At 39.0% G+C, this 23,217-nt stretch overlaps 4 protein-coding genes and 1 pseudogene across 5 annotated transcripts; 2 read left to right on the forward strand and 3 right to left on the reverse strand.

The window, feature by feature from the left end:
* Window positions 1-1,927: 1,927 nt before the first annotated feature.
* Window positions 1,928-2,962, reverse strand: fndc10 (fibronectin type III domain containing 10; the record flags this gene model as incomplete). Its single annotated transcript, XM_079242100.1, has 1 exon — window positions 1,928-2,962. The coding sequence occupies one exon, from the start codon at window positions 2,960-2,962 to the stop codon at window positions 1,928-1,930; it is 1,035 nt and encodes a 344-aa protein (XP_079098226.1).
* A 2,631-nt stretch (window positions 2,963-5,593) lies between these two features.
* ora4 (olfactory receptor class A related 4) lies at window positions 5,594-6,775 on the forward strand (the record flags this gene model as incomplete). Its single annotated transcript, XM_079242101.1, has 2 exons — window positions 5,594-5,680; window positions 5,768-6,775. 2 exons carry the CDS (start codon window positions 5,594-5,596, stop codon window positions 6,773-6,775), a joined length of 1,095 nt encoding a protein of 364 aa, XP_079098227.1.
* Window positions 6,776-8,869: 2,094 nt separating this feature from the next.
* On the reverse strand, window positions 8,870-10,925 carry LOC306757137 (olfactory receptor class A-like protein 4; annotated as a pseudogene). Its single transcript has 4 exons — window positions 10,713-10,925; window positions 10,258-10,521; window positions 9,285-9,531; window positions 8,870-9,082 (listed from the first exon to the last, which is right to left on the reverse strand). The product of its transcript is annotated as an olfactory receptor class A-like protein 4 (transcript).
* A 4,459-nt stretch (window positions 10,926-15,384) lies between these two features.
* LOC306757138 (von Willebrand factor A domain-containing protein 1-like) lies at window positions 15,385-19,198 on the reverse strand (the record flags this gene model as incomplete). The annotated part of the gene is made up of 6 exons (XM_079242102.1): window positions 15,385-15,407; window positions 15,497-15,796; window positions 16,006-16,281; window positions 17,566-17,844; window positions 17,988-18,521; window positions 19,168-19,198. The coding sequence occupies 6 exons, from the start codon at window positions 19,196-19,198 to the stop codon at window positions 15,385-15,387; spliced, it is 1,443 nt and encodes a 480-aa protein (XP_079098228.1).
* A 1,775-nt stretch (window positions 19,199-20,973) lies between these two features.
* On the forward strand, window positions 20,974-22,155 carry LOC306757139 (olfactory receptor class A-like protein 4; the record flags this gene model as incomplete). The annotated part of the gene is made up of 2 exons (XM_079242103.1): window positions 20,974-21,060; window positions 21,148-22,155. 2 exons carry the CDS (start codon window positions 20,974-20,976, stop codon window positions 22,153-22,155), a joined length of 1,095 nt encoding a protein of 364 aa, XP_079098229.1.
* Between the last annotated feature and the right edge of the window lie 1,062 nt (window positions 22,156-23,217).

Below are 23,217 nucleotides of genomic sequence, written 5' to 3' on the forward strand. Positions count from 1 at the left end.
CGTTTCACACACGAATTGGGACAATATGCGGTAGAAAGTAGGCTAAAAAAGTTTTAAATATTGCAAATATAAAGTTTGTAGGCCTAATCTAGCTGCATGATGATGGCAAAGATCCTGAGATGCACAAGAACCTCCTGCAATCTTAAACAGGATGAAAATAATATTTATGATAATAATAATGAATGGATGGCATAACAGCCAGTGCAGTGTCAGCAATGCCAGCACTGGATTCTTTTTTCAGAAAATAAATCAATAGCACTGTAAAACACACAATGTTTGCATACTTTTTTTTTAACTTGATTATTTAGTTTTTTTTTTTTTTTTATAAACAAATGGATGATTTACTATGAGTAAGTTATGATGAAGGTAAAAAACTCTTGTATTGTGATTCAGACATACTGGACAGCTGATTTAGATTTTTTTTTTTTTTTTTTATCTTTGTGATAATTGTTCTTGTCTTGGTGTTGTTGTGTTTAACTTAAAGTATAGATATCAGTTTATCAACAAAGTTAGCGCATGAGAGAGAGAGATTATATCCTTCTTTTGGATATGCTGATTTGTTCTGCTTGTTCTCCAGAAAACACATTTACTTTTGTTTCCATAAAACTGGTTGTCAAGAGTGAATTTGCCATACTCTGTCCAATGGCAGCGATCTCTTTTGCATGCTGAAGATGTGCATACTAGATTTGTTATGTTTTTTTTTCTCTTACTTTAATCAATTATTTTTATCTTACAGCATAAATTACATTTTTATCAGTCTCATGTATTTGATCATTTGGGAAATAAATAAATAAATAAATAAATAATAATAATTTAGTTCCAGGCAGCACTCTCTATGGCCAGTGTGAAGTAATTATTGCTCTCTCAGAGGTTTACTTTATGGCCCTTAGTTTAATGCTCCTGAGATACTCAGCTTGTTTTAGTCATCTAACTAAAGCAATCAATGTTGCAGTGGGACTTACCTGCTATCCTTTCCACTCACACCTGCAATATTCTTTCAGTATTTGCTCATTTTCTCATTGAGAAAGACATGTTCAAAGAGAACGATCTGCTTGTAGACTGTCAGAATCAGCACCAGATTTAATATAGCTGTTCTGGGAGCAGTTTCTAGAAATGTTACTCCCTAGAACAGGCAGATTTTTGGCCAGTAGCCTTGTGCTTAGTTCCAACGGGCCAGAGTAAGTTATTAAGATGCAGGCTACCGATGTCAGCATTTTACCATCCCATATTTTCCTATAAGTCTGCTATGCAATCTCTCAAGTGGTTTTGTTTAAATATCTTTAGCTAGTTTTATCTGAAAATAAATGATAGCAAAGAATGCATTCACACACAAGAAAAATAAAGAAAAGTAAAGATGGCTACCCAGTATTAAAAATAATCTCATGGAGTTTTATTTGTAGTCAGTGGGACAAAGGCATTCTAGCTGTAGATGTTTGGCACAGGGTTGAAGATTGTACACTACAATGTATTGCCTTTCACAAAACCCCCCAAAAAACATTGCCTAATGAATACACAACTAAAAGCAGAAAGAGAAGAGGAATGCCATAGTCAAGTGGAAATATGTTTTACTTTTTTCTGTCCCATAGACACCATCACACACTGCAAGTAAAACAAAACGCCGGTGATTCTGCTGCACTCAAAGCCATTTTAAAAGGCTATTTGTATTGCTGTTTATATGCTGCCTGGTGGCAGAGGAGAGACGACCTTTAGCAAAAACACAATAAACTATTGTATTGTTATATATAATTTTGGTTTAGTGCATCTAGGCAGAGGTTAAAAAGGCATTTTATTTGCAGATCCACAGTAGATTGTGCTTCTGTAGGTCATAATGATAATATCATAATATGGGGAAAAAATGTTCAGCCAGCTGACATTGACAATGACTGAAACATGTAAAATGTTGCCATCTTATTTCTTTACTAATAAATCAGTGACGTGAATGAGTGCGGTAGGAGTACGTTTGCCGTGTTGTGGGACTCATTATGTTTTCTGTGATGTATGCCACCAGCAAACAAATGATGACCAGCATAACGCAAATTGCTCCTCCCACCGTTGTCATGGCGATCACAATGTCCTGCATCCCAGATGGAGGCAGCGTAAACTCCACGCAGTCCCGCCGGTCTGATCTCTTATCTGGATCCGAGAGAGTCGGGAAACGCAAACAGATGCGGTATGGGATGTTTTCGTGCAGCTCGGCCAGGAGAAAGTCCCTGCAACCCTGTCCCAGATGGACACTTGCGCACTCAAACTGAGTATAGCTCCCGTTCCACCAGCAGCTCAGCTCATAACCTCCACGTCTGTGGCGTCGTTCTCCGACAACAGGGCTGAATTTGGAAGTTTCCTGTGTTACATATGCACCAGGATCCCTGCTACTCCTACGACTAGCTGCAGACCCTGCAGTTTTTATGTTTGGGCCATTCACCGTGGAGTCTCCCTCGAGGGTCCACTGTAACAGTACGCTGCCATTAATAAGGATATTTGCCACTAGGTTTCCCAAAGACACCGCTGTCCTGCAGTCTGACTTATGACACTTGTACCCAAACAGTGTACGTCGAAAACATAGCTGCCCCCAAATGCCTCCCTCAATCACCCTATAGGCACATATTGGTGACACCCCTTGGTCCGGTCTCAGAGTCAGTGCATGGCCAGATCTTCCAGATATGACAGTGATGTTACTGTCTTGGCTGACGTTGACCGAGAAGCTGTTCACAAGGTCCTCTGTCTCTTTAAGCTCCGCTGATAGCCTACTATCATGGCTGTGATTGCCATGAGCAGAGTTGGAAATCTGTTTGAGCCAGTTAGAGGCCGTCTCCTCATTATTCCTGCCTCTCACCTTTGATGAGGACGTCAAAGACAACGACGATGACGATCCGCTGCGATGGGACCAAGCCGTCTTGTGCAGCAATGTGCAAAGTAGGAGTGCCGATAAGGCGAGCAGGGATGGTCGATGTCTGGCTGTCATCTCACGTCGTGTTATTTTCTCTCACAGTGGATCAGATGGGCGATGGCACAAAGGCAAGCTGCCATAAGATCAGCTCTACTTCAGTGCACACAACGATATCCGCGTGAAACAAGACATCTCGCTCATGGGTCATCTGCAACAGAAATAGCAAATATCATACAGCCAGAGAGTAAAACAATCGACTATGACCTTGCATGGGCAGGCGGAATAAAAAAAAAAAAAAAAAGGCAAGATATAAGTAGCCTAACCTAACATTGGCTCACAGCTCACATGCATTTATGAAAATCATGTACTTATTCCGGTGTAGGATCAGAGGACTCTGCTATCGTGCCATCACAGTTGCCTTCTTCTTCCTGTCTGGTTTGGCGTACAGGCTTTGATGCCTGCTGTTTGGGAGTGCGCGTGGAGGAGCGCGCGTCGCGCAGTGCTTGGGAGCGTGGGTGCGTGCACGAAATATTTGTAGTTATCAGTATTCAGTTTAGTGAGTCATCATCCCATGCAGTGTTTAAGGCGTCTATCAGTGACGGATATCAATCAAAGTTCGTAAAACCTAAAAGGATGGAGAGTTTAAGCCAGTGTTTTTCAACCTTTTTTGAGCAAAGGCACACTTTTTTCTCTGAAAAATCACAAGGCACACCCCAAACCAAAATGTTTTAAAAAAAAAAGTCCATATAATTAATATAAAGTCCAGCTTGTCAAAGCCTCTTGAATAGGAATCAGATAAACACAAGAAAAAGGAATTTTATTGTCTTTTACTGGGGCCTGTTTGGATGAACACAGCTGCTTTTCAGACCAACTAGGTGAAATTGGGTAATTTCTCATGGCATACCTGATAATCTCTCACAGCACACTAGTGCCATGGCACAGTGGTTGAAAAACACTGGTTTAAGCAATGCAATGCAGTTCACCTGGAGAAGAGTGGACAAATGACTGTTTTCTGGTGGTTTTCCACAGTTTTAGGCTCACATAGCCTACTTAGTCAGTGTACGATTTATTTCGGTGTCCTGACATTTTATTCAGCCTGGAAAAATGAACATTATCAACTGTCTGGTGATCTACAGATGATCTCCCCTCTCATACAAATATACAAATACAAAATAAAATCAAAACAATAAAACAACTATTTTCTTAATTTGGTAGAACAGATGGCATCATTAACATGTTTAATTTTAAAATGCTTTTTATAGTTCAGCCACCAATAAAATGTAACTGTGTGGAGCAGAAAAAAACAGCATCAAGAAAATTTGCCTGGTGCACTTGGACAAGCGGCTGAGATATTCTGTTCTGCAGATTTCAGATGTTTTCCTGCATAAGCCTATGTGCCTAGGCTTGACATCTGCACAGTAACTTTGAATTAATTCTGCTTTTAATTATTTTAATGTAATTTATTATTTTATTGTGATTTTGCTATTTGAATTTTCTTTTATGTTTTTTTTGTGTCTGTGATGCTTTTAATGTTTCATGTAAAGCACTTTGAATTGTCTTGTACATGAAAGGTGCTATACAAATAAACTTGCCTTACCTTTAACACACCTGACTTAAAAGAATTAATCATTGTGCAGTTTGAAAACACACTGTTGGATTTGTTCAGTTTGAGTCCGGTGTGTTGGAGCAGAGAAACATTGAAAAGCTGCAGGACAATCAAACAGGGTATTTCTGTATTGGAATCTTTGAATGGTGACTGCTGATTGAAAGGGAAAGTAATGATCAACGGTAAGAATATAATGTAAAATGAGAAATTTACTTAAAAATTTTTTTGTTGCATGAAGGAAGAAAACTTTCTTGATGATGATTTATTCAGGCTAAAAGGAAAATATGCAAATGCAGATGTGAGACAAATATGGTTAACTTCTTTGAACACTTTATTTGATTAAACATTGCTTAGGTGAGATTATTCCAAGGTATAATTGCCTTCTCCCAAGAGAAAGAGTTGGGAATCTGTTAGTACTAATGAGTACCAAGGGAGAGTGTAGATGGCTGACTCATTCATTCATTCATTCATTTTCTTTACTGCTTGGTCCAATTAAAGGTGGCAGGGAAGCTGGGGCCAATCCCAGTATTCATTGGGCAAGAGGAAGGGTACACTCTGGACAGGTCACCAGTCCATTGCAGGACCGGATGGCTGACTAAAAGGGTAAAAAATAAAAGCTGAATCTGTGGAACAGCTTTAGCTGTTAGGTTAAGGATGAGGATCACTGGCTTAGTCAATGTGATCAGTGATACATAATGATTACCCGATACCAGTTCTTATTATTTAGTTTGGCTCATCACTGAACATGCAAAAGATAAGAGGAAAAAAAGTAACATTAAGGTAAACACTCACGACCCATGGAAACATACAGGCTTTCTGTCATGTAATTAAAATGAAAAGTGTTGATACGGCTGAGATAGCATTGCGTTTACAGTTGATCTGTGATGAAGGCAGAAAACATGGAAAGTGCCAACATACTGAGTTAAACTAACCGTGTAACCTGGTCAGCAATGACTTGTTTGTCAGTATGTGCACATATAAAACACGATGAGAATCAGCAACAGCGGCAGTGTTGTGTGCGAAGCACCAATGCATTATTCTCAGATACATGTTAATCACAAAGAGAACTCACACTATGTTGCCATACAGAGGATGATGCCATGTCAAAGGTCCTGACTGTAGATGCTATTTTGTTTGGGTTCTTGGTTTTTTCTGGCATTATTGGAAACATCTTGGTCATTCATGTGGTGAGTGAACATATGCTGTTTCTTTTCAATTGTTTGGTGGACTGAATGTTTTGAGTGAGACTGACTTCCGTCTGTTTTTAATGTCAGGTGTTTCAGACGGCCTTTGAGAGTCCTTCTCGGAGACTATCTCCCTCTGACACGATTTTGGTGCACCTGTCACTGGCCAATCTTCTGACTTCACTTTTCCGCACGGTGCCCATTTTTGTGTCGGACCTGGGCTTGGATGTGTCTCTGTCTCCAGGATGGTGTAGAGTTTTTATGTTGCTGTGGGTGTGGTGGAGAGCTGTGGGTTGCTGGGTGACTCTGGCACTCAGTGTCTTCCACTGCACCACACTGAAGCGACAGCATGTGACCTTTGGACCACTTGCAGTACAGAGGGAGAGGCGACGGGTATGGATCGTGTTGGGACTGGTGTGGGTGGCAAACTTGGTCTTCTCTTTCCCTGCACTGGTGTACAGCACTCATGTTCACGGCAACGCCACTGTGGAGCTGATGGTGATCAGCTGCACAACCAGGCCTCTGTTAGGCTGTATCTGGGAGTTCCCATCTGAACAACAAGGCTCAGCTTTCGCCTCCACTTCATTTGCACTCAATGAGGTGTTGCCGCTGGTGCTGATGGTCTGCACCAATTTGGCTACACTTCATGCTCTGGTCAAGCACATCCGAGCTGTTACATCAGAGTCAGGGGGAAGCCACGGAGAACTGGATAAACACGTGTCCACTGAACGTAATGCAGCTCATGTAATCATGTCACTGGTGTTGCTCTTTGTGGTCTGCTGGGCTCTGCAGGTTGCTGCAGTTATATACTACAACCATGATGGTGGACACCACGCTGAAGGGCTGCTTACTGTAGCTCATTTCTCTGCTTCACTGTTTGTGGGATTCAGCCCCATGGTGGTGGCTCTGGGTCATGGGAAGCTAAGGAGGAAAATCAGGGGTATGATAATGGTGTGGACAAAAGTTCTCCAATGTTACAATAAGGAAATTGGAGAGGAATGTAGATCCCCAAAGACCAATGAAAAGAAGGGAAAGGAAACTGTTTCTGTTGTTCAAAAAGACATGAAGTTGAAAGCAAAAGTTAAATTGAACACATGATGGGAGAAAAGTGGGGTTGTAAAAATAATATGTAAAATCATTTAAATCCAAATTATTGGCAGATTGAGGCAAGTTAAACCTAAATACGGCCAAAACAGTGGATTAAAGCAGGTGCTTTAAATTAATTTTCTCAACAATACCCTGTTTTTTATGCTTTTTTTTTGTTAGAGTAACAATGTATTATTTAATTTTTCTTAATTCTACTAACCACTGTCATTTTTATTTGTGTTGGCCAATATTACTCTCAAAGTTTCAAGGGTTAATAAGACTATAGCATCAACGCTCAAGTTACATAGGTTTTATATCACAACAAAGAAAATATCCCCTCAAAAATGGAGCACTATAAGTAAAATCTGTTTCACTCTGGTTTCTTGTCAACAATATGAGAAATATATCTGACCCTCATATGTTATCACTCCAACCTCCTTTAAGGACCTACAAGCATCAAATATTTTAAAATGATAGAAGTGATCTGTCATACAGTATTTTCCTCCAAGCTTCATTATGGCTTTATGGTGTTAATATAAATCAGTTTGAACCATTTTGGAAGATTTTCTGATTAAAAATACTTCTAATTGTTGCAAATGATAACTGTTTTTCATAGGACATTCTGTGTGTAACAGGAATCATGTTTCTTTTGCAGAGATGTTCTCTCATTTGACAGTCTTTTAGTTCATTAGTAAAGCTGTTCTGATGTCATGAGTTGTTTTTGTTTCTCTAAAGATCTTTGAAAGTTGATGTTGTGGGAAGTTTGAAGAACGTTTGCTGTGTGTTTGGTTGAATCCACGGTTCCTCAGCCTGTGCTTGTAATAATGTAGGTTCGGTAAACATTAGGAATTTATTGTTGCTCTGTACAATTGTGATCATTTACTGATCAATTAACAGGCAAACTCATAGAAGTAAAGTATATTACTGGATAGATAAATGATTTCATATGTATCTGTGTGATGTGTGAATTGATTTAATCACAGGTCACAAAGCAACAAATCACATTTCAATATAAGTGAACTTAAATAAGCAGTAACATTGATATAAATGTAAAACCATAATCCCTATTAAATAAATTAAACTTGAATATAACTTGAAAGAAACATGGCAGACATCACTGCATGTGGCAGCAGTCAAGGGGTCTTTATCATTATTTATAGGAATATGGCAACAGAAATTAAACAAAAAGACAAACAAAAGACCGGCTGAGTGTATAACTGAGTTTTTTCTTCTTAAAATTGAAATGTCAATTTAAGTAAAATCATGTAATGGTTCAAATGGCAAAGCTGCCACCAGTAACACTTCATTTCTCAAGGCCAACTATGCATGTGCTTATATATGACAAGGTTAGGGTTAGGGTTAAAGTATTCCCAAAGATTTCCTGGATGTTTAAAAAAACATTTGCGACGACTTGTGTTAAAAATAAAAGAAAGAAATTATGTTGGCTATCTGAAACGTAGATACATGCAAAACTCTTAAATAATAATAAAATATTAATAGTTTCTGTCGATCATTTAAACATTAGTGTAGGTTTTAGGAATGTTGTCTCATGATGCTACACAGAAATATCCAAAATGCACACAATTACAGCAGAGGTGGCCAACGCCAGTACTTGAGAGCCACAGTCCTGCCAGTGTTAGGCATTTCCCTGCTGCGACACACCTGACTCAAATCAGTGGGAAATTAGCAGATTTGAGCAGTGCTTGATGTCAAGCTCTGCACAAGTCTGCTAATTAAGTCTGATGTGTGTCAGGTGTGTTGTAGCAGTGAAACGCCTAACGCTGGCAGAACCACAGCTTTTAATTGGCCGGAGTTGGCCACACCTGAATGACACAATGTTGTGTAAAGAGCACAGTGCAAGCCAAAGTCCAGGTTTAAGTCTCCAAATTTAGAGAAGTTTCTGCTACTCCATGACATCATGTAAATGTTCTTTAAATGTCAGCTCGATTTCCGGATCAGTTCAATCTTTGGAGAAACATAGACTACTTGAAAATTAGTTGAATCAGTATTAACAGTATTAACATTAAAGATGACGCTTATAATGTCTCTCCATTGTCTTTACTGCAGCCCAAAGGGCTTCTTCAGGATGTCATTCAGAAAGCTTTGTTAGTGTGTGAGGAAAGACTTAACACAGGAACGGAGCCGCCGATGTCCAGCTGCCAGAACAAGAGGTGACATGGCGATGAAGAGAATATTTGCAAATCTAGAGATGATCAGAAGAAATTCAGCTGATGAGTCCTTGTTGTAGTTGAAATAGTTTACAGAGATAATGCTGGTTCCCCAAGATATGATAAAGAGCATGATGAGAGTGAGAATCACCTGGAAAATCACACAAGGGAAAGACATTCTCTTACTGAAAAGAATAAAGAAAAGATACAGTAAATATTAAACAAAGTAGTTGTGAGCCATAGATGACCCTAGTTGAAATTGTCTACTGATTATTACTAATTACAACTGTTTCTTTGTTGTCAAATAACACAAATTGAGTGCCTTCCAAACAGAGATCCTGTCTGTTTCTCACCTTGGCAGCTCGCTTCTCAGCTGGTATTCGTTTTGTAAACAGGTGCATCTTGCACTGAACTCCGGACTCTACCGTGGTTGTAAAGTCTGTACAGGGAACCCAGGTTGGTAATTGCCATCAGGATGATCGGAAATATTTCATGTAACACCATGGATGTGGTGGCATAAGCCAGGCCATTGTAGATGGAAGGAAAGTTCCAAATGCAGCCCAGCAGGGGGCGCGTTGTACTGCTTACCAGCATCAAGGTCTAAAAAAAGAGAAAAAGGATAAGTGTAGTCAATGTAGAGGGATTAATCCGAAGAAAGGAAAACCTTTTTGACATACAGCTACATTTTTTCTAACTATACTACGCTGCTTTTAAGTGACAAATCCAGAAGAGCTAGTCCACACATGAAAACACTCTTTTCATGAGTTTGTAGCAGAATCAACTTGCAGTTTGTGTGATTTTTCTCCAAAAGACCAGATCACTGTTACCAGTGAATACAAGATGACCTCAACCATTTTTCATGGTGTGGAGCAGAGATCAATAACTCCAGTCTTTGATGGTTACTGTCCTGCTTTTTTTTTTTTTTTTTTACACGTTTCCTTACTGCAACACACCTGACTCACATTAGTGGGTCATTGGGAGGGTTGTGCAGGACTTGACAACAAACCACTGAAAATCGACTTATTTTTTAATTATTTCAACCAATTGCATATCTGAGAATAACAATATATGCACATAAATATATACATACATACACATAAATATATACATACAGGTATAGACATAGGAATAGAAATAGATATAGCTTTTTGTGCATTTAAGATACCATGTTTTTGATACATACCACCAAAAGTAGAGGTATATATTGGTATATTTTTTAAAATATACAGTTTTAATAATTTAATATATAGAATGAATTACAATTTGGAATTACAATTTGGTTAATATAGTTTAGTTAAAGCTAATGTGTCCCATTGTTGGTTTCACCTCTGTAGAATTTACGTTTCCATTCATGGAAAAGATAAAAGCAGGAGTGGAGTAGAGAAGGTTGATTAACCAGATGAAGCCCAAACTCAGCAGCAGTGTGGTTGGGATGCTGCGAGAGGCTTGAATAATCCCAACAGTAGGAGCCACGCGCCTCAGAGTCTGCAGATGGAATGCACTGAGGAAGAGTGTTGACCACACGTTGACCGATCGCAGCCACACCCAGATTCCCATGAGGAACTGACACCAGCCTTTAGATGAGTACAGCTGGAAAGAAAACATGGTTGTCAAGGCAGACAAAAACCTCCAGTTCAGGTACAACTGTTTAATTTATTTCTTTTGCACATATTACTTATGTATTGTCATGCACACAAAATGATCTTTGTTTGAACAGAATCATTGACATGGCATTGGGAGCAGAACACAAACCAAAGTGTGTAATTTCAAATACAACTTACCTGTAAGCCCAAGTCTGAGATAATAAGCAGTAGGTTCCTCGTCAGAGACACCATCAAGTTCGATAGAGCCATATTAATAATTATGATGTCCGAGTTATGTCCTCCAGTCCGGTCTGTGATCACACTCTTCCCAATGACCCCAATCACAATGGCATTACCAAAAATGCCCAGGATCACCAGAATGATGTAAAGGGCAATCTGAACAGATGACATCGCTACAAGTTTTGCGTTTTTATGTTCAGCCATGGAGTCAGTCTCTCTTTCAAAATCCTGCATCTGAAGTAGCTGCAACAGCCGGTCACAAAGTCTTCCCGTCAGATGAATGTACAGCAAATATAAATTAGTTTAAACTTGCAATAATGCAGCCAACATTAACACATTGAGTACACAGCCATAAGAATAAGTTGTATGTTTCCCGTTTACGTGCAGTTACCTAAGTTTCTTAGGAGCCTGTGAAGGAAAATGATCTTGCATGTAACACCACAGCAAAAAAAGAAAAAAAGAAAAAAGTTTGATATATTGCAAAGCATCATGATGTTTTACACCTCATGGGGACTGAGGGTGCATGTTAATGAAACACAAGAGATTAATCAGTTTGTCAGAATGTTATGTGCTGCCATTGCAACTTTACCATGTAATGCTCAAGACCCTGAGGGAAGTGGAGACCTGTTAGTGTGTATGTACTGCTGATTAGGTGTATTTCAACAGATGAGGCAAAAAAAAAGAAAACTAAAACAAATGTGAGCAATCTTACATTTTGACTATGTCAGTAGTGGGGATTAGTTGTCAATGGCAGCACTTTTAAAACAGTGCATGAAGCTGCGGGGACTATCCTCATTACATTTTAGTTTTTACAAACTTTTCAACAAATTCCAACTTGTTGGAAACTACAACAAAAGCACACAAAAAGGAGCATGTCACGGTGTCGATATGTTTTGACTGGAGCATGACATTCCAGGCACACATCCAATACAAACCAATATTCACCATTAACCGGTACACAGATTTTAAAAAGAGAGTTTACAAAAATATTAATTCAATTCAATTCAATTCAATACTTTATTAGGTCCCCGTAGGGCAATTTGTGTGCAGCCAGTAGCATAAAAGTGCAATCAGTCAACAACAACAAACAATAAAAATAATAAAATAATAAAAGGCAAGTTAAATAACAGTGGAAACACGGTAAGATGAGAACATCACAGCACATGAAGCCACGCCAAAAGTAGCAAATTAACAACTATGATTCATTTAAAAATCCAATGGCTCTTGGGATGAAGGAGTTTCTGACTCTATTGGTTTTAAACTTAGGCACGCAATATCTTCTGCCTGAGCGCAATGGCTGAAACTGCCTGTGCAGAGGATGGGCAGGATCTGCAAGGATTTTCTTTGCCTTGCATACAGCCCTGCATTTGTAAAGATCCCACAAATCACTTAAATGACAGCCAGTAATTTTGCTGCACTCTTTAACTATGCTTTGTAAGCGGTTTCGATTTTTAAGATTTAACATGCCAAACCAGCAAAGAAAAGCAAAGGTAAGAGTTGACTCCACAAAACAGGAATAAAACATTTTCATAAAAACATTGTCAACGTTAAAAAATCTCAATTTACGAAGGAAGTGCATTTTCTGGTGAGCTTTACTACAGACAGCATCAACCTGGGTGTCGAATGTTAATTTACTGTCCAGTACTGTTCCCAAGTACTTGTACTGATGCACCACCTCAACTACCTGTCCATTTATCAGGGCAGGAGGGAGGGCAGGAGTGGATTTCCTAAAATCTATCAACAATTCTTTTGTCTTTGACACATTTATGTGCAGGAAAGAAGACTGACACCACTCAAGAAAGTCAGTCAAGACAGGGCCATGATCAAGAACATCACCAGAGACCAGAGAAACTATGACAGAATCATCAGCAAACTTAATGACATGGCGGTTCTCATGGAGGCTTTGGCACATATTTGTGTACAATACAAACAACAAGGGAGACAAAATGCAACCCTGAGGTGCACCAGTGGAGGAAACCAGAGAGTCAGACAGAATGCTGTTGACTCTAACTTGCTGAGTCCTGCATGTTAGAAAGTCAATTAGCCATAGAATCAAAGTTCCATCCACATTCATATATTTAAGTCTCTCTGCCAGTAGATGTGGCTGAATTGAGTTGAAGGCTGAGGAAAAGTCAATGAAGAGCAGCCGCACTAACGCACTTAAAGCATAAGTTAAATGTGAATGAGCAAAAAGAAACGTTTTTCTATCAATAATACAAATAGGATTTAAGTGGTGCGTTATGCAGCCCCATCCATTGTATTGCTTATGATTTAAATTATTGCAGATTAGGAATATGAATCTCTTCTTGAAAACACATTTTTATGTATGACCTGTAGTAATGTTAAATTAGTCATAATGTTTTCCATGTAATATTTTTACAATATCTGATTACAACCAACAGCAACCAGATTTTCTAACACCAGAGAAAACATGATGTGGTATTTTACTTATTTATTTTGTATGTACATTTTTGTAATTGACCTTTATGTTCTTAAATGAATTCAGTACCATTAAAATGAATATTTGTTAATTTATTTTCTATAATACTTATTCCAGTTCAGGGTTGTGGTTAAGCTGGATTTAGCAGGCGAGAGGCAGGGTTCACTCTGGACAGGTTACCGGTCTATGACAGAATATACTGTAAGTTCATTTCCAACAATTATCACGGTACATATGAGCTGTTGGCATCAAATAATTAAACAGTACCAGTATAATGAGACAAACCTCTTTTTACTGGTAGAAAACATATGGTCTTGCTTCACACACATTACATCACCATTTACATCTCATCACTGGTAGAACTGCAGAAAGAAGGGAATCACTGTGACCTCAGCGCTACATTCGATTCAGCCACAAAATGTTAATTACTGAGTGAAACAATGATAGGAAAGAACATAAACTTAGCTGTCCAGGTAAGTAACACTACATTACAGGTGATGCTGGTCTACTCAGTCTCATAAGTATAACAATACATCTTCTTTCAGGTGTCTGTGTCGCTGGTCTTCTTCTTAAATCTTGTCAATTTCCTCCATGTTGGCCTTCTGGAGTCTTATTACATGTATCAGTTTTTCCATCAATGCATCGTTTCCAAAACAATTTGACTCCACTGGTCCAGAGTCTGCGGTTCTGCCTGGTTCCACCTTCTTGTTATTTACCTTTTTACAAGTGACTGTTAGAATCTAATTAGATGCTCATCATTAGCCTGTGCACATTCATGTCAATGTTTACAATGGCACAAAACAGAAACATTCAGTTGCAAACTATCGCCCAAAATTCACCTCAATGCCTGATTTACATTTTCCCAAAAGGGCTCTATCTTTGGACCCATCCAAAATACATGACAGGTTCTGGTCGAGCCATTTCCTCTTAATAAGTGGGGACATAAAAAACTGAATCAAGTTCTTCCATAAGAACTCCCTCCACTTGTGTGAATTAGTAGTCAAAGTGTTCTTTCACCTATTCTGCCAATGTTTTATGTGTTTGTTCATATTATCACAAGTAAATCACTGTGAACTCATTAGAAAACTACCCTCAAGGCCACACAGCCATCTTACATTTAACCCTTTAACAGAGGCCAGAGAAAAATGTTTGTGTTTTTTCCATTTGTTTTGGACAAGAATAAACAGAATAAATGTTCTTAGTAAATAGTTGAGATGTTAAAAATAAGAAGTTAATAATAATAATATAACAAGAGTGAAATGGTTGAAATTTGAACCAGTCGTGTTTTAACAAGCACTTAGTTTGGGTTTTACATACCCAAACCAATTGGTAGAGATGGCTCTGGCAGGTTTATTTCCCCAATTTTTTAAGAAATTCAAAGTCTCAGCAAATTTGCCAAATGGTAGGCAGGGACCTTAAAGGGTTAAAGCTTCATTGGCTTAAAGCAAATTAAACTAATCCATTCTAGAGGATCTGAAAATTAGAAAAGGAACATTTTGTACACGCAGACATTAATCTGAAAACACTGTGGTGGTAGTATAAAAGTTTCAGGGTTAAGTTGACCAGTGTAAATCGGCAGGGTTCTGGCCTTGTTTACATGTTTTTACTCTTTTTAAGAAATATTAATGAAGGAAAAACAAAAAACAAAAAAAAAAACAAAAAAAACCCCCAATCCAGTGACTTGTTAAGCACCTGTAGTGCTGCTATTTATTGGAGCACTACAGGTGCTGCTATTTCAAGTGATGAAATGATGATGCCACAGACACCTAAAATCAATACATTTCTAAAGCTGATCTTCAACAAAAACAAGATAAAACAGCTTTTGCAGTCAAACCTTGGCTCACAAAAACCTTTTTTTCCCCCATAGAAATAAAACATTTTAACATTTCAAAGGATGCCTGACCCTTGAAAAGTGAAAGCATAAACTCGACACTACACTTGCATTTCTGAAAAATATTAGTGTTTCATATCATTTCAGGCATTAATTCCTCATACTGGCAGCTTATCTGTGACCAGTTTACACTCCTGACTGATATCTTTAAACAAATAAGTTGGTGTGAGACTTAAAAATAAGTACTTGCTCAGTAGGTTGACATGTTGGAATGGTGTGGTGAGATTAAACTTTGTCACAATAACTCACCTTAAAATAAATATTTGCCTTAGCAAAAAGAAAAATGCATCTCCTGCACTCTATGTTGTGGATCCAAGACTGGCTGGAATGAAAGGACGAAAGAAAGGTGATCAAACAGATAACTGCAGTAACGAGAGCAGAAAATCACTTGATAGTTTCATCTGAACCAACCACGGTGTGTCTTGGCAGTGCAGCATATCCCATCTCCTCTGCCTGAGCTGTAAACTGGAGAAACACACACTCGACTTTTCGGTGCAAGGTGGGTGAGTCTCACTGAAGGTGTGCTAGGAGGCAGATATTTGGAGGAAAGGGTGCGTTCTGAGGGGGAACTCTGGTAGTTTTTTGTCTCCCAGCTTACCCAGTAGCCTTTCAACCCCTCTTCATGAGCATGCATTATTGCTTGCACCTCCTCTGCCTCCACCTCTTGTCCCTCTATGGGGACCAGCTGCAGGTCAGCCAGGGCAGGCAAAGCTGTTACAGGGTAAACAAAGAAAGGAGAGGAGGCAACGATTTTTACTGCTTTGTTAAGTGAAGCTGATACAGGATCAACACGTTGGATTGATTCACTAAAAAGCTCTGAAGTGTCGACTTTAAAGGAGAAGTAAACACAATTGTCCTGGTTTTAACCAGAGACCCAGCCTCAGACTCTAAGATATAAAAACATCAATCTAATGGTGTACCTTCCCGAGTACATGCCCTGACAGACATGGCTCTTTCTTTCCCATCCACATGCAGAGCGCTGATTGTGACCAGATACTGAGTGCCTGGCGCCAGGTCTGTCAGTAGAGCAGAGGTTTTCTGGCTGGGTAACATCATAGTCTGGACACGTCCACTTGGAATAGCACCATATTCCAGTGTGTATGTTTGTACCCAAGCTGGTTGCAGGGGACCCCAGCTGACACGGATCTGATGAGGGCCAGACTCAGACAATGAGACTTCTGCTGGACTTAAAATATCTGGCAAAACACAAGAAGAACATGGTCGACTATAACAGACACACAGTATCAAACTTAAAGGCCCTTAAAATCTAATCAATCAACAGGACACCAAAATAAAGAGAAAATGGATCACATTAACTGCTGGTGATGCTACACAAGACTCTGGTCCAAACCACTCAACTTTCATCCACTGCTATACATCTTGCAAACTACATATTTAGAGTTCATTCAACATAAAGCCTTGAACCAAAACAGACACAGTAATAATAGATCACATGAATTTAACTTTCCTTGGAAGACTGGCAGATGTGTATCACCATCTTGTCAAAACAGTGTGTGAGACTAACCATTTCCGTTGTCGCGATATTAGTTCACGTCCCGCTATGGAGGCACACTAGAGAACTCAAAGTGTGCAGAACTTTAGGATTAGCAGGATATAAACAAATGATATAGAAATAGGAGGTTAAAAAAAGGGAGACATGTTGCATTACACATGCTGCATTGTTGATGGTACCTCAATTTGCCAAATTAAGAAAAAAAAAAAGTGGCTGGCCCATGTAACAATGAATTCTGAGAATTTTACAAGCTAATGCATGACACATGGTAGAAATCATAACCAGGACTGACTCCATCAGAAGACAACCAACTGTGCCATCACCCGTCCAGAATACCTCGCCCATGATTGGCCCACCAGTCTGCTGTCTAGCTGGAGCTCTACTATATAACCCGACTGCTGATGAACATTCAGGACAGCTGTGGTTGTTAAGAGTTGTTTTTGGAGACTTGTTGAAAGCTGAAGCTGCCTTTAAAAGAGTCTTCATGGTGGACTGTCTTTGGATATCTTGTTAGTGTTTTTGAGATGTAAAACGATTCTGTTGTTTTGTTTTTTTTTGTTGTTTTTTTTTTTTGGCAATAAATGATTACCTATACCATTTGCATTTGTCTTTAATGTTGCTGCCCCTTTTCCAAACCCAGCAGAGTTAGGGTTGTAACAGTTACCACAAAATGTAAATTAGCAGACAGGATTTCTCATTTTATACAAAATATCAGAGAGGCATTAAAACATGTAAAGGAAGTCAGCACTGCAAGTAGGAGCCTGATCTCTGGACTTTTAACCATGGAAAGTTGTTTCTATACATTTTCATGATAACTGAGCAAACGCCATCTGAGGAACCAGTTGAGAAATTGCCTTTTCCCCAGTAGTTTCTGCCTTAACTGTCTATACTGTTCCTTCTTTTGTGACATGACAGAAATGTGGAAACAAAAGTATTAAAAGCAGAAATCAGCGCTACATCTTCATACCTGGAAGTGTGGTGAAGTTTATGGAGAGAGTGTTGAACAGCCTCTGGTTGGACTCTGGATGGAGAAAAGCTGTGTATGTAGTTTCAGGCTGCAGGTTGGTTAGCTCTTCTCTGCTGGTGTCGCCTGATAGAGTCTTTCTGATCTCAGGGTTGGTTTTCCTCGCAGAATTATACCACAGCTCATAGTAACCACTGTAGGCATTCAGAACAGGATGCCACTGCAGCACAGCACTATGTGAGGTCAAGTGGGCCACTCTCAGCCATTCTGAACAAATAATTTCTATAGATATGAGACAAGATGAGGAGAGACAGGAAAACAGATTAACTCCAGAGGCTGCAGCGAATAAAACTGCAATAATAATAAAATAAAGATTGTTCTGGGTAAAACAACAATCCATCAACAACCATAAACCTCACACATACTGATGATGGCCCTCCTGAGATCCTCTGTTATAATGTCAATGCTGTCTATGTCCACAGAATATAGGTGAGACTCCTCTGGAGGTGTTACCACCCGTTTTAACACCTGATAGTTGCCATGAATAGTATAAACAATTAACACAGAAACTCCTTGTGCCTTCAGCTCGGACATTGGTTTGTCCACATCTCCAGGATGGACTCCATCAGTCAACCACAGCAGGATCTTTGGCACATTAGCCTTTGTTAGTATCTGTGTGGCCATTTGTAGAGCCACCTCAGTGTTAGTGTCTCCCTGCAGCTGGCTGACACTCCGCAGGGCTTTCTGCAGGCTATTCTTGTCCTGGTGGACATCCAGGCCAAATTCCAGGTGAGGACTGGTGCCGACCTGCAGCAGAGCCACTCTGGTGTACCCTCGACCCAATGAAAAGGGATGAAGCAGATCAGCAGCAAAGAGCAAAAAGCGAGAGAACTCATAGTTTGATACGCTTCCAGAAGAGTCCAGCAAGAGGAGGATGTCCCCTTCACAGGAGTTCAACTCTGTGAAAAACAAGAAGAAAAAGTGAAAGTTAGTTTTAGGATGAAAGATTGTTCCTCATGTTATTCATCTTTTCCTCTCAGCTGGAGTAAGGGATGGTTTTTACTTTTACTTGATTTGAAAAACAGCAAGCATTTATAAGTTTCCTGATTTTGCAGGGGTTATTTGTAAAAAAAAAATAAAAAAAAATAAAAAAAAATCTAATTACATAAAAAATGTATTTTTACATCCAAAAGACAATAAGTGATGTCTTTCAGTTAAGATACTGTTTGTTAGGAATATAAGTCTGAGTTTACTATATCTTAACTCTGGTCCTGACCAACAGTTGAGGGAAATACTTAGATCAGGAGAAAAGTTTGTAAAATATCAATCAAAGTTCGTAAAACCTAAAAGGATGGAGAGTTTAAGCCAGTGTTTTTCAACCTTTTTTGAGCAAAGGCACACTTTTTTCTCTGAAAAATCACAAGGCACACCCCAAACCAAAATGTTAAAAAAAAAAAAAAAGTCCAGCTTGTCAAAGCCTCTTGAATAGGAATCAGATAAACACAAGAAAAAGGAATTTTATTGTCTTTTACTGGGGCCTGTTTGGATGAACACAGCTGCTTTTCAGACCAACTAGGTGAAATTGGGTAATTTCTCATGGCATACCTGATAATCTCTCACAGCACACTAGTGCCATGGCACAGTGGTTGAAAAACACTGGTTTAAGCAATGCAATGCAGTTCACCTGGAGAAGAGTGGACAAATGACTGTTTTCTGGTGGTTTTCCACAGTTTTAGGCTCACATAGCCTACTTAGTCAGTGTACGATTTATTTCGGTGTCCTGACATTTTATTCAGCCTGGAAAAATGAACATTATCAACTGTCTGGTGATCTACAGATGATCTCCCCTCTCATACAAATATACAAATACAAAATAAAATCAAAACAATAAAACAACTATTTTCTTAATTTGGTAGAACAGATGGCATCATTAACATGTTTAATTTTAAAATGCTTTTTATAGTTCAGCCACCAATAAAATGTAACTGTGTGGAGCAGAAAAAAACAGCATCAAGAAAATTTGCCTGGTGCACTTGGACAAGCGGCTGAGATATTCTGTTCTGCAGATTTCAGATGTTTTCCTGCATAAGCCTATGTGCCTAGGCTTGACATCTGCACAGTAACTTTGAATTAATTCTGCTTTTAATTATTTTAATATAATTTATTATTTTATTGTGATTTTGCTATTTGAATTTTCTTTTATGTTTTTTTTGTGTCTGTGATGCTTTTAATGTTTCATGTAAAGCACTTTGAATTGTCTTGTACATGAAAGGTGCTATACAAATAAACTTGCCTTACCTTTAACACACCTGACTTAAAAGAATTAATCATTGTGCAGTTTGAAAACACACTGTTGGATTTGTTCAGTTTGAGTCCGGTGTGTTGGTGCAGAGAAACATTGAAAAGCTGCAGGACAATCAAACAGGGTATTTCTGTATTGGAATCTTTGAATGGTGACTGCTGATTGAAAGGGAAAGTAATGATCAACGGTAAGAATATAATGTAAAATGAGAAATTTACTTAAAAATTTTTTTGTTGCATGAAGGAAGAAAACTTTCTTGATGATGATTTATTCAGGCTAAAAGGAAAATATGCAAATGCAGATGTGAGACAAATATGGTTAACTTCTTTGAACACTTTATTTGATTAAACATTGCTTAGGTGAGATTATTCCAAGGTATAATTGCCTTCTCCCAAGAGAAAGAGTTGGGAACCTGTTAGTACTAATGAGTACCAAGGGAGAGTGTAGATGGCTGACTCATTCATTCATTCATTCATTCATTTTCTTTACTGCTTGGTCCAATTAAAGGTGGCAGGGAAGCTGGGGCCAATCCCAGTATTCATTGGGCAAGAGGAAGGGTACACTCTGGACAGGTCACCAGTCCATTGCAGGACCGGATGGCTGACTAAAAGGGTAAAAAATAAAAGCTGAATCTGTGGAACAGCTTTAGCTGTTAGGTTAAGGATGAGGATCACTGGCTTAGTCAATGTGATCAGTGATACATAATGATTACCCGATACCAATTCTTATTATTTAGTTTGGCTCATCACTGAACATGCAAAAGATAAGAGGAAAAAAAGTAACATTAAGGTAAACACTCACGGCCCATGGAAACATACAGGCTTTCTGTCATGTAATTAAAATGAAAAGTGTTGATACGGCTGAGATAGCATTGCGTTTACAGTTGATCTGTGATGAAGGCAGAAAACATGGAAAGTGCCAACATACTGAGTTAAACTAACCGTGTAACCTGGTCAGCAATGACTTGTTTGTCAGTATGTGCACATATAAAACACGATGAGAATCAGCAACAGCGGCAGTGTTGTGTGCGAAGCACCAATGCATTATTCTCAGGTACATGTTAATCACAAAGAGAACTCACACTATGTTGCCATACAGAGGATGATGCCATGTCAAAGGTCCTGACTGTAGATGCTATTTTGTTTGGGTTCTTGGTTTTTTCTGGCATTATTGGAAACATCTTGGTCATTCATGTGGTGAGTGAACATATGCTGTTTCTTTTCAATTGTTTGGTGGACTGAATGTTTTGAGTGAGACTGACTTCCGTCTGTTTTTAATGTCAGGTGTTTCAGACGGCCTTTGAGAGTCCTTCTCGGAGACTATCTCCCTCTGACACGATTTTGGTGCACCTGTCACTGGCCAATCTTCTGACTTCACTTTTCCGCACGGTGCCCATTTTTGTGTCGGACCTGGGCTTGGATGTGTCTCTGTCTCCAGGATGGTGTAGAGTTTTTATGTTGCTGTGGGTGTGGTGGAGAGCTGTGGGTTGCTGGGTGACTCTGGCACTCAGTGTCTTCCACTGCACCACACTGAAGCGACAGCATGTGACCTTTGGACCACTTGCAGTACAGAGGGAGAGGCGACGGGTATGGATCATGTTGGGACTGGTGTGGGTGGCAAACTTGGTCTTCTCTTTCCCTGCACTGGTGTACAGCACTCATGTTCACGGCAACGCCACTGTGGAGCTGATGGTGATCAGCTGCACAACCAGGCCTCTGTTAGGCTGTATCTGGGAGTTCCCATCTGAACAACAAGGCTCAGCTTTCGCCTCCACTTCATTTGCACTCAATGAGGTGTTGCCGCTGGTGCTGATGGTCTGCACCAATTTGGCTACACTTCATGCTCTGGTCAAGCACATCCGAGCTGTTACATCAGAGTCAGGGGGAAGCCACGGAGAACCGGATAAACACGTGTCCACTGAACGTAATGCAGCTCATGTAATCATGTCACTGGTGTTGCTCTTTGTGGTCTGCTGGGCTCTGCAGGTTGCTGCAGTTATATACTACAACCATGATGGTGGACACCACGCTGAAGGGCTGCTTACTGTAGCTCATTTCTCTGCTTCACTGTTTGTGGGATTCAGCCCCATGGTGGTGGCTCTGGGTCATGGGAAGCTAAGGAGGAAAATCAGGGGTATGATAATGGTGTGGACAAAAGTTCTCCAATGTTACAATAAGGAAATTGGAGAGGAATGTAGATCCCCAAAGACCAATGAAAAGAAGGGAAAGGAAACTGTTTCTGTTGTTCAAAAAGACATGAAGTTGAAAGCAAAAGTTAAATTGAACACATGATGGGAGAAAAGTGGGGTTGTAAAAATAATATGTAAAATCATTTAAATCCAAATTATTGGCAGATTGAGGCAAGTTAAACCTAAATACGGCCAAAACAGTGGATTAAAGCAGGTGCTTTAAATTAATTTTCTCAACAATACCCTGTTTTTTATGCTTTTTTTTTGTTAGAGTAACAATGTATTATTTAATTTTTCTTAATTCTACTAACCACTGTCATTTTTATTTGTGTTGGCCAATATTACTCTCAAAGTTTCAAGGGTTAATAAGACTATAGCATCAACGCTCAAGTTACATAGGTTTTATATCACAACAAAGAAAATATCCCCTCAAAAATGGAGCACTATAAGTAAAATCTGTTTCACTCTGGTTTCTTGTCAACAATATGAGAAATATATCTGACCCTCATATGTTATCACTCCAACCTCCTTTAAGGACCTACAAGCATCAAATATTTTAAAATGATAGAAGTGATCTGTCATACAGTATTTTCCTCCAAGCTTCATTATGGCTTTATGGTGTTAATATAAATCAGTTTGAACCATTTTGGAAGATTTTCTGATTAAAAATACTTCTAATTGTTGCAAATGATAACTGTTTTTCATAGGACATTCTGTGTGTAACAGGAATCATGTTTCTTTTGCAGAGATGTTCTCTCATTTGACAGTCTTTTAGTTCATTAGTACAGCTGTTCTGATGTCATGAGTTGTTTTTGTTTCTCTAAAGATCTTTGAAAGTTGATGTTGTGGGAAGTTTGAAGAACGTTTGCTGTGTGTTTGGTTGAATCCACGGTTCCTCAGCCTGTGCTTGTAATAATGTAGGTTCGGCAAACATTAGGAATTTATTGTTGCTCTGTACAATTGTGATCATTTACTGATCAATTAACAGGCAAACTCATAGAAGTAAAGTATATTACTGGATAGATAAATGATTTCATATGTATCTGTGTGATGTGTGAATTGATTTAATCACAGGTCACAAAGCAACAAATCACATTTCAATATAAGTGAACTTAAATAAGCAGTAACATTGATATAAATGTAAAACCATAATCCCTATTAAATA

This window comes from Telmatherina bonti (assembly GCF_933228915.1).
Source record: "Telmatherina bonti genome assembly, chromosome: 6".
NCBI classification, from domain to species: Eukaryota; Metazoa; Chordata; class Actinopteri; order Atheriniformes; family Telmatherinidae; genus Telmatherina; species Telmatherina bonti.